The sequence below is a fragment of the Bactrocera oleae genome, chromosome 5, assembly GCF_042242935.1.
Source record: "Bactrocera oleae isolate idBacOlea1 chromosome 5, idBacOlea1, whole genome shotgun sequence".
Classification (NCBI taxonomy): Eukaryota; Metazoa; Arthropoda; class Insecta; order Diptera; family Tephritidae; genus Bactrocera; species Bactrocera oleae.
Window position 1 is genome coordinate 16,826,251 of NC_091539.1, and position 12,561 is coordinate 16,838,811.

General features: G+C 31.5%; 1 protein-coding gene across 12 annotated transcripts in view; it reads left to right on the forward strand.

The window, feature by feature from the left end:
• SK (small conductance calcium-activated potassium channel) overlaps positions 1–12,561 on the forward strand; it is a 236,778-nt gene that overhangs the window by 199,771 nt on the left and 24,446 nt on the right. For 9 of the 12 annotated variants that reach the window (XM_070110224.1, XM_070110232.1, XM_070110225.1 and 6 more), the window contains 2 exons: positions 9,834–9,969; positions 12,075–12,185. The exons of 1 other annotated variant lie outside the window; for it this stretch is intronic. In XM_070110224.1, coding sequence (XP_069966325.1) covers positions 9,834–9,969; positions 12,075–12,185 — 247 coding nt within the window. Of the gene's footprint in view, positions 1–7,247; positions 7,384–9,833; positions 9,970–12,074; positions 12,186–12,561 lie in introns of all 12 variants that reach the window. 2 more of the 12 variants (XM_070110226.1, XM_070110234.1) reach the window with 1 other exon arrangement.

Consider the following 12,561-nt stretch of genomic DNA (forward strand, 5'->3'; position numbering starts at 1 on the left):
TACATATGTATATACAAATAGTGATCCATTTCAAGGTTTGCTACTTTTTTAAAGAAAATTCAATTTTAATGGGAATGTATTATAATTCACTACAACATTCTTTGACATTTCTTTTTTGAAGATTATCTCTTTCAAATGTTGGACATGGCTACGTCTCAGATGGTCCATCCGTTGAGTCCAATTTAGATGACTCATTCGAGCATTTCGACTGGTAATTGGCGAATGACACGCGTGATGTTTTACTCCAAAGCCTTAATCGTCCGCATAGACTTTGACGTTACATATCCCACAGGAAAACGTCTAAGTGCGGGATATCACACGATTTTGGCGGCCAATCGGCCGGCCTAAAACTGGAAATTATTTGTACGCTCAGTAGGCCGATTATGTTGACCATAAGCTGAGCGAAGCGCGTAAAACATAGGGTACGTTCGAGCTACCTAATAATTACAGCAATACAGCTACTGTGTTGCATATTTGCTGATACTCTGCTGATATGCAGACAAAAATCTAGTGTTGCCGAATATTTGCATAAATTGCGTGCGAAAAGTGACAGTAGAACGTGATGCTGTTGCAAGTGTTGCCACAAATTCACGCAGAACGTGATATTATATTTTGACAAATTTGCAACACTGCTAACGTAATTGCCATCTCGAACGCACCCAAATTCTTTACAGAACGTGAATTTTCGTAATAAAGTTGAACGATTTGTAAACTTTGTTGAGACGTAAATCTTTCCATAATTGCCAAACAATACTAAACAAAAATAACTTGACACCTTGACACGATCCGCGTGATCTGCCAAGAAGCGGCTATTAAAAAAAGTACCTCTATTTAGATCACCCGTTACAAAGAAAATATACGTGTTAGATTTCTTTTCTTAGAGACATTGACTCTACATACATATCTATATATATAAAAATTAAACCCGTTTCCCGTTGTCACGCCATAACTTGAGAACGGCTAGACCGATTTGGCTGTTTTTTTTTGTAGTTTTCTAATACTCTGTAGAAGGTTCTTACGGAAAAAAATATTAAGAAAATGTCTTAGAAAGATTGAAAAAATACATTTAATTTTGTATATTATAAAAAACACGCGTAACGAATGTCATCGTCATTCACAGCCATAGTCTATATTGAAAGAGCATCATTTGTTCGGAAATGTGGTTACTTAATTAAATTTCCACAATTAAATGTACCGACTTTGACGGTAATATTAATAAAACATATAACTAACAACTAAGGAAGGGCTAAGTTCGGATGTAATCGAACATTTTATACTCTCGCAAAGTCAAATGGTATACTCGTTTGAGATTCGGTAGAATGTCAACTATAGGCATTGGGGTCCACATATTTAGTACTTAGGGGATTGAACAGTTTTGGTTCGATTTAGACAATTTTTGGTCACAAGGTGGCATACTTTAAACGTATTATTCACGCAAAGTTTTACCCCAATATAATCATTTTTTTTGCTTGACATGCATAGTGGAAAGTGAAAGGATCAGATGGAATTGAAAATGGTGTTATATAGGAAATAGGCGTGGTTGTAGTCCGATTTCGACTATTTTCGCACTGTAATATAGAAATCTGAAAAGAGCGTTATGAAAAAAATTTGGTTGAAATCGGTTAAGCAGATCCCAACATATGGGTTTTCACCTAAAAGTAGGCTGTGCCACGCCCACTGACTAATTTTGAACGCGGTTCCTATAAAGTCATCTCATACCATCCCAGAGATAAAATTTAATGTTTCTGGCGTGTTTAGTGCTTGGTTTATCGCGCTTTTAGTATTTTTTAACAGTACCGTTATATGGGGAGTGGGCGGGCTTGTCACTCGATTTCAACTATTTTCACATTGTATTTAGAGGTTCTAAGAACATTTGCTTCCAGTGAATTTTGTTATTATAGCATTTTTTTTTTTTTTGCTGGTGAGGGGGTGGAAAATGCCTTCCGCATCATCAGTGCTGTCGTCACAGCAACGGGCCACTTGCAGGTCACTAAAAACCCCCCCTCTAGGGAACCGTCGCTTTTTGCTGCGTAGCAAAGTTTCTGCGAATTTCTGGATAATAGACCAGTTAGCTTCGCTCTCCATCATGACGCTGATTGACTTGTTTGCGCTTATTGGACCGACCAGGTCTTCTACGGCGGTACGCTCCCTTTGCCATCGCTCACATTTAAGGAATGTGTGTTCAGCGTCATCTTCAGTCGCATCGTTGTATAGGCATGCCGGCTCTTCGACTTTTCCCATTCTGTAGAGATACTTTTTGAAGTATCCATGACCGGATAGTAGCTGCGTTATGTAGAAGTCGACTTTTCCGAATTTACGACTTGTCCATAAGTTTAGCTCTCTTATAAGTCTGGCCGTCCATCTGCCGCGACTCTCATTCTCCCATCTTCGTTGCCATGCTGATATCGTGTCTTTCTTTATTTGGTCTAATGCGCTCTTGTTGTATTCAGGCATTTTCTTTAGCTCCCAGAGCTTTTTTTTTCCTTTCGTATGCCAGAAGGTCAATTGGGGCATTTCCGCTTATGACTAATATTGCATCACCTGACACCGTGCGGTAAGCTGATGCAACTCTGAGGGCTGCGGTGCGGTATACTCTAGCCAATACCTTACGCCAGTTTTCCTTTTTTAACACATTTGCCCAAATCTCTGCTCCGTAGAAAAGGACGCTGATGGTCGTGGACATTAGAAGCTTTCTCTTTTCTTGGCTGGGCCCCCCTATATTGACCATTAGTCTGCTGAGTTGGGAGGTGATTTTCGCTGCTTTTCCTGCGGCATGCTGGATTTGTACCTAGAAAGTTAATCTGGGGTCCAGTCTTGGGCCTAGGTAGTTCACCGCTTTTATGCACATTAAACCTATGCCTCTCCCTAATGTGATCCTGTGTACCAAATAACAGTCTTGTATCTTCTTGCGGAGCTTAGTTATGGCAATTTATTTGTTTTTGATTAATGGCGTTCTGTGGGCGTGTCAGTGGTCCGATTACGCCCCAACCGTCTCACAGTACCAAGAAATAAGTCTACCAAGTTTCATAAAGATATCTCAATTTTTACTCAAGTTAGAGCTTGCACGGACGGACGGATGGACGGATAGACAGTTACCCGAATTTCAACTCGTCTCTTCATCCTGATAATTTATATATTATATATATAACCCTATATCTAACTCGATTAGTTTTAGGTGATACAAACAACCGTTAGGTGAACAAAACTATTATACTCTGTAGCAACAGGTTGCGAGAGTATAAAAATATTACCTCAGAGCAGAGAAGGGTATAAAGGTACCATGTGGGCGTTACTGTGAGAACTGCATATATGTATGTGCAAAACTAACATCAATTCAAATAAAGCTTTTAGTTGCTTTTTAGAGCGCGCGTGGTGTTGCGCTCAGTGTTTACTTCAAAATGTCAAGTTGTTTGGTAACGATTTGTAAAAATGTAAGTGGAATTATGAAACCCTATGGAATAAACACTATTATGAAAAAATATATTTTTTTTTATTTAATAAAATTATGAAATTTGTAAAGTCCTTCTCAGTTATGGCGAGACCAGGGAAATAGGGATTCATTTTTATATGGCGGATATTATAGATTCCAGTTTAAATTGAATAGGTACTCATACCTAAGATAGGACAACTGTCAGCTATACAAAATAAAGTAGTGCATCAAAGCTACGCTATGGCAGTACGAAGTTCGCCGGGTCAGCTAGTATATAAATAAATATAAATTCGTTTTAAGCGAATATGCACAACATTCACACACTACACTGGCTTTTAGTTATTATTTTTATATGTCGGCATATCTAAAATAAATTCCTGTGTATATTTAATGTATGTATGTATGTACGTTTTAAAAGTATTTGTGACAGTAATCTGCTTTGCTTGTGTTTATGATGTTCTAATTGAATCTACACTATCGTCTAATCGTACGAGTATGCTTATAATTGTATCTGATTTGTGTTAATGATATAATATTAATTATTTGTATAATTACATAATTAACAATATTATCGAAGTGTGTGTATATATATGTGCACATATGTATATACTATGTGCTAAACAGAAGACAAACTAAGATTTATGTGAGTCTTACATTTCTGGGATAAAACATAGGTATGTATTAGGTTATCTCATGATTATATGCAGATGATATCGGTAACCTTCAACTAACTATTTAAAATCGTTCGATCAAAAATTACCACTCAATGAACTTCAAAGTATGCATTTTATTTAGAATCCGAAAAAGTTCCTATAAGGACAATAAAAATACAAGTAATAACGCTCAAAAGGTTCAATTTTATTTATTGTTGTTTTACTACATGAATTGGAACACCATAGCATATTGAATAGTGCTTAGCCGACGCAGCGCGTGTCAACCCACGGCGTCGTGATTTTGAACTAATATTTTACGTCCATTTTTCTAACATCTTAGTTAATTATAATGATCTATAAAAAATATAGTATATGACGAATACCGTTAAATTTAGATTTAATTTTCGACCAGCATGGCTATCACAAAATTCTTTATGTGATTCATTAAGTAAGTTACCGTAGACAATACGACTTTTGGCAGGTTGGTAAGTTATTGCAGACATACAAACGCTTTGGAAATACGTTACGTTTTATACTACATTTATACTTTATGATCCCTATTATTTATAAGCACCCCTAAATTAAATCAAACAATTATCGCTGCCTTTTCCATTAAAGATATATGCAGAAATAATATACAAATACAGTTATACTTTATTTTCATATATTTATTAATTTTCTTATATAATAATGATATGGACAATGTTGAGATAGAAATTGTTATATTTCAATACTATTTCCATAAAACAATCACTCATTATTACCCTATCAACTAATTACCAGCATAGGTAAATATAAGTATAAGTTTAAAGAGAGAACATTCTTAGCAAGAAATAAAAATAAAGTCTAAAACTTTCTTAACAACATACTAGCTATGTATAAACCCAAACATTTTTGTAGTTTTGATCCAAGCATTTGATATAAATAACACATATGCATAAGTATGTATAAAATACAAGATTTTTTGCTACTTAACATTATGATTTTATTTCACCAACACAGTTTTCATGAAAACACCCAATAGGTAGGTATGTATGTATGTAAATCTATATTTCTATATTTTGCTATTTAATTTTTTTAATGTTATTTTTTAAAATATATTGAACACAAGTTGAATGAGGAGAAGTAGCGAAGTTCTAAAAATGCTAATTATGGCTGATTCACATACAATTTTCGCTTCGCTTCGATCGATTCGATTTTCGCTTGGTTCGATGATATGAGTTTGTTCACATAGAAGCTAAGAAACGCAACGGCGAAGCAAAACTCTCATCTTTTAATGCTTTGGCTATCTCCAGTCGCCATTTTCATAAGAGAGAAGTACGGAAAACAAATCGTTCATTGTGACATATCCTATGTCTTATTCGCTTCGTTGTTAAAGTATGAACTGTCGACCAAAGCGAGAAAAGTTTTATGTGAATCAGCTATTGTTCTCCATTCAATCCGGTGGCTTCGTCTCTGAGTAAACAACCAACCAACCAACTTATTAGTAAAGATAAGTTATACAAAAGTATGTACAAGTAGATAGTATGGTATTCAACTAAATGAAATATTTTCGCTTATACATACATTCAATATATACTCACGAAATATGAAAATTATTTACAAACTACTTATACTACCATCATCTTACGCGAAGTGGTTATTTTTATAAACAATTAACCTTTTAATCGCAACGTACGCTTTATTACCTTTTTGTTTTTTGGTAAACCTGGATTAATTGTGTTTTACATTCTCTGGTTATATATAAAAATATTTGTTTGATCTTGGTTTGCAATCGTGTTACTATATTTAATTCTATAACCGCTAAAAAGCATAATTTTAATTCACATGCGTACAAGAGTGATATTCTATTGTTAAGGGTGGTCTGAATTATTTTTGTTAAAATTAAAGTTTTAGATAGCCAAGTTATGAAAACGTTTCATGGATGAGAAATAAATTCTGTTTGTCTTTTGAAAATAATCTAAAACATTCGTTTTTACAATAGGGAACAGTGACCACTACTGAATAGGGTAAACTTATTATAACAAAATAGCACCATTATCACGACGAAAATTTAACAAAAATGTATCGTCTCCATAAACTTGAAAGAAAAGAAACAATTACAAATTTGGTACGTATATGTATGTTAAATACCTTGATATCAAGTAACCGCTTTATTTAGAGTAAGTACAATTTACTTGGAAATTTACCAAACCTTTCAAAAATCATCAAATTGTTTATTGTTTTTGATTTAAAATCTTAAGTTATTGCTTATACTTATAAAGCAAGTTGACAATTTGCGGTGTAAATATCATGTAATTTAAATTGTGCTACGCTAAATTTTAGAACTGTGTCGTGAAAATATAATTGCTTGGTTTCCGTTTATCGTGTCTTTTTCGATTTATTAATGCATTCACATATATGTTTTTGGATTACTAAAATTAAGCATGATCATTTTTTCAGACACAAGAAAACATTAAAATGCATACACATTTACAATGCGTGATGAAATACGCTTTCGCATAGATGGGAAAACAGTTATTTGGAATAAAGTAGTTAAATACGTATGTTCGTATATATATATTAAATGAAAAGGCAATTATTAACAATAATGTGATACATACATACGTACATATAAGTTCACATACATATCATAAACCAATCCTTTCTCATGTCACAAAAATTAATACTATCCGTACATAAAATTTAAGTATTAGATAATCATTGACGCTATTCCTACACGTACTTATTTACGTATACCATACAATTGAATTCAGACAATCTTGCGCATAGGCAGAACAACATTATAATTTTGATATACATACAAATACTGACGTATTGAATGATTTAATAGATATTTTACTTGCAATATGTAAATGTCATAGATGTATACATTTACAAAAGCCTATTTATATAATTAATATGTACATTTCATCCCTAAATTTTATCGAAAATTTCAAATCACATAATTGCTTTTAACTGTATTTTTAAATAGATCTTTTTGTTGAATTTAATTTGTGGAAGTATTATTTCATGAAATTAAAACGAAATATCTTCACATTTTCACCAACCTGTTTATTTGTTTGTACCACTTTTCACCTACCAACCACTACCACCACTACTTTACTACTACTGCTACTGCAAATACTATGCAACCAATCTACTGTGCGTTCGTATCACGAAAGATTCCACGACGAGGAGCACGCAAATTTGCTAAACTCCATGTGGCTAACAGCCATCACGTTCCTATGCGTGGGATATGGTGATATTGTACCCAACACCTATTGTGGACGCGGTATAACGCTTACATGTGGCATGGTGGTAAGTATTTTGACAAACGTAACAAATCCAAAAAAATATCCCAAAAATGTGCAACAAAAGAACGGAAACCCAACAGAGACACATTTTTTCAAACCATGGTAGACTATCTTTGAACGATAAATCTCAACCTAAACGTAGGGTATACATACATGTAAACAGCTCTTAATTGTTAATATTTATTAAAAAGTAAATAGTATGTATGCAAATTTGTAATGTTTAATCAGAAGTCGAGTTAACGGATCAGCAGTTGGTTGGTTGTTTAACGTCTATAAATACAAACAGAGTATATACATAACATGTACATATGTATACATATCTAAGTATTTATGTACACAATAAACGTGTGTATTAGTGTATATATTTACGAATATGTAACTTTTCAGAACGTACATATGTAAAGATACATATGTATGTACTTTTATCGTAGTTATCACATAACTAAAAGTGTTATGAGGGTATCTTCGGATACCTATTAAAATTCATACTAGCATTTAACAGAAATACTATCCTTTTATCTCAACGTTTCGAAAGCTATTTGAATCTAGTGATACCTTACATTTTAGTGATCATGTTCATAATAGTATTAATAACTTTATGTATGTCGTTTCGTGTTTAAAAGCAAAGTGAGAACGTTTCTTTTTTTGTTTTCAGTGTTTTTTCAAATTTATATTTATGTTTCCATGGAACAACATACACATAATTATTTGGACATATTTTCCAAATACAAAATTTAACTTAAAGTGTCTAGAAGTTGGCGTTAGAATTTTTTGTAAAATTTCTTGAAGGTTTTATATTCCTTATATCCACTTGAATGTTAAAAAATACACGTTTTTCTTATGAATTTCTTAGTTTTTTTTTTGGAAGAGGCATTTTATTCAATAAATAAATCAACAAATGTACCTTAAAAAGTGTCTTACGGTAAATAAGAAGTTGATGCTTAAAATTATTTAAAATTCACTGAAAAATCAAATCCAAAAGTCGAAAAAATTTATTATTATTATTATAGATGAATACAGGTTTTTGATTGATTGAAAAACTAGTCAAAATTTTCATTTTTGTGAAAATGGCGCCTTCCCAAAATAAAATTCGTTTTTTGTGAAAAAATTAACACAAGACTGGCTTAAAAAATTATTTTCAAAACTCTTATTCCTTCGATCGTTTCCTAGCAATTAGAAATCAATAAACAGAACACCGCTGTATACTATGCAATTTTCATCATTTACCTTACTCTCTCCTATGTCATTCAGTATTCGTAATTTTTACCGTATTTTTAATCAGATTTCATGAATTATAATGTGTATGTGTATGTAAACAATGTTAAGTAATTATCAAATTTTAATCAAGGTAATCTTCTAAAGTTTTTTTACGTCATTAAATTTTCGAAATGTCAACACCAAATCATGTAACTTTGAAGCATTAATCATCAAAAAAAACTTATTTTAGAAGAGCAACAAAGGGACTTAAACCACAACTCCCACTTATTACCTTTGAAATAAAAAGAATTATTATTTTCAACAAGATTTGGCATATATACAAATATATTAATACGTATATGTAAGCAAAGAGGAAAAATTAGACACAATTTGAACCATATTTTGAACATCTTTATTATATTTATAATTAGATTTATTTAATATACAGACTACATTTAATGTCCCTTAATCCTCTGGGTATTTGTCGCATTTAGTCCAAGTTTTGTGAAGTTTAGTCTGGCGAACATAGTCTAATAATATATACATACAAATGTATCAAGTGTATGATGTGTGTTAAAATATTGTATCCTCGACTCTATACTATATATATTCAACGAAAGGTATAGGCCGTCACTTTAATAATTCCCTTATTGCGAACGTACATGTGTATGTATGAATGTATGCATGTAATTATTTTTTCTTACAACAAATTTTAATAGCAAACAAGAGCTTCAAAAGTCGATAGTGTTTAGTTGATAGGAGGCGCTTCAAACAGATTCCTAAATTAATCATTAGTAAATTGACTAAACGTATCTTAACTAACTAAATTAGGAGACACTTGAGGCGCCTTTACAACCTCTAATTTGAAATCTACAACGTTTCTGCAATTTTTATTACAAATTAATATTCGTGAACAAAGCATCCACGTTTACTAATTTCAACAAATAAGAAAGCAGAAATTATCAAGTGCACTAAGGTAATTCAATAAGATATGTATGTACATACATTCGTGAAACCCTCGATGAATACATGTGTGCATATAATGTGTTTAATGTGGATATGTGCAAATATATACGTTGTGTATTTGTAACCTTTTAACACCATTTTATTAACGCATACTCGTACGAAAGCAGTTTGCCTCACATCAAACATCAACTTAAAAAGTTATTGTATTTTTTCATATTTGCTTGAACATTTCGCACTGTTGCATACAGAAACAACCCTTTTTATGTGTGTGTGTATCTACAACCCGTACAGGTTTCATGACGAAGAACATGCAAATCTTTTGAATGCAATGTGGCTGATAGCAATAACATTTTTAAGTGTCGGTTTCGGTGATATTGTACCAAATACGTACTGTGGACGTGGTATTGCCGTCAGTACAGGAATAATGGTGAGTGCTGCAGCTTGCGACACGTACATGTTTGTACATACATAAGTAAAACATATGTACTATAAGTATATATGTATGTATATTGTATTATTTACAAAAATTAGCAATCAATCATAATATTATTGTCGGCATATTAAATAATAGTAAGTTTATATTGTAATTCGATTTAAATAAAGCTCTATATGGTATACTATATGAAATCCGTAAAAGGTATTATTTTAAAGTGGGCTGTATTAAATTGGATTATGTTGTATTTAGCATTACTTAATTACTAAAAATTCATTGAATGAACATTTTTAGTCAATAATTTGTATAAGGTATCTATACTTAAGGTACTATATCCATTAGTTTTTTATATAAAATTATTACTAATAGGCTTTATAGTAAGCAAATTAACGTTAGCAATCAACCATAGTTACATATATTTTCCAACGATTTAATCATGTCTTTGAACAGTATTTTTCCGAATAAGTAATACTGAAATATGTGCTCATTACATTGTAATATCTTATATTTAGAGAGAAGAATATCTGTATCTCTGATATCTGAAATTGATGATCGGTGATTAAAGAATTGAACTTGATCAACTAGAAAAATTTGATTTACAATAATTGCTTTTTATTCCCATAATTCAATTTTTGGTGGTGATGCTGTGCGGCTAATGATAATTAAAGCTAATTACGCTACACAGTATCCAATAAAAAGTCGCCTACAAAAACACTGTCTTCACTTCAGATAATACTACATTATTTGCAAATTTAAAAGTTATAAAAATATCACGGACTTCTGTTCAGTTTAGTAGAACTGGATTGAATTCAAAATTACTTTAAAAGTATTGTAAATAATATGCGAATGCATTTTTAATTTTAGTATAAGTAGCATAAATTTAACCCCTAAAAATCCATATGTATCTACTTATATTATTTACTTTTTAAACGAGGAAGTGTTATTGGATTTAAAATAAAAAGATAACTAAATTCATTATACTACCTGTATTAATTACTTTAAAAATTAACAAAATAATGTAGAATTTCAAATTGAAAAATAATAAATTTAGTTATTATTGCCAAGATAACAACTTTTGTATCAATGAAATTTTATTGTTTAAAACTATTTATTCAGTTTTTACTTAACTTAAGTTTATTTATAATTATGTTCGAAAAATTTTAAAATAAGCTAGTTGTTTTTGTCTGGTTTGTTGTGACTGTAAGAAAAAAGAATTTTATTAAAATCAGATGACATGAAATGGTTATACTCTCCAAGCATAATTTTATCAAATAACCATAATAGCTGCTTTGCTATTTAGGACGTTCTTTTTATCGAATTAAATTACAGATCGTCAAATTTGAAATCACTCTTTTCAGAAATTCGTTAATACTCTGAAATTTTATTACAACACATTAAATCAGATATACAAATATAAGCCACTTTAATTATAGGCAGTTTTGTTGTTGTTGGATATTATTTCTAGATGCATACATACATATGTACATTGCAAAAGTAATATAAAATATATTTCTTTCATTAAAGTTATCGTTGAAAGTCAGTTATTTGCTGAGCTGAAAGTCTAATAGAAATTCAAGTAGACAACAACGCAACTTGGCGTCTTTCATAAAGAGAAAGTTCAGCTTCATTTAATTTTTGGCTTCAGGACACTAGCATGATATTAGCATCGTTATAAGATTTTGTCCTTTCGTTTGTGTGCATTACAGTAGTAATAAGTGCCCATTATAAAGATTTATTAGAATCATATTCATGCTTCTTAGAATTTTTACAATGGTTATTCCCACAACTTTTACAGATATGAATAAGTAATATAAGTGGTCAGATATGTAGTAATAATTGTGATCATGTACTTTATCAGGATCGCGCTAAAATAAGACAACTTCTAAGAACAGAGCCGTTACGTTACTGTTACAGATAATAAAATATATATTGTAAGAAGTATGTATTTAGGAAACGTCGGGTTGAGATTTAGAAAATGTTACGGAAATAACTACTAGTGATGTGTCAAAGCACCAGACAGATACCAAATATACATTTGGGACAATGGGTATAAGGTTATAATACTTACATATTTAATAACACTTTTTATTTAATTACAGGGTGCCGGTTGCACGGCCTTGCTTGTCGCCGTCGTTTCGAGAAAGTTGGAGCTCACCCGGGCTGAAAAACATGTTCACAACTTCATGATGGATACACAACTAACGAAAAGGGTATTCGAAAAAAGTTTAAGCTTTTACAAAAAGTATAATACAAATCGTAAAATAATTCGTCAAAAAATATTAATTAATAATCTCTTTCATAATAAAGTATTTTTATTAACAGTTTTTTATAATTTAATTTTATTAGTCCGAATTGAGTGAATTTATATTTTTCTTATCATGCTTATTTATTTAAGATAATATAATAGTAATTTTATATATAATATTTTTTCTCTCGCAACATGTTGCTACAGAGTATAGTAGTTTTGTTTACGCAACGGTTGTTTGTCAGGATGACGAGTTAAAATCCGAGTGACTGTCCCTCTGTCTGTCCGTCCATCCGTCTGTTTGACTGTGAAAGCTGTAACTTGAGTAAAAATATCTTAAT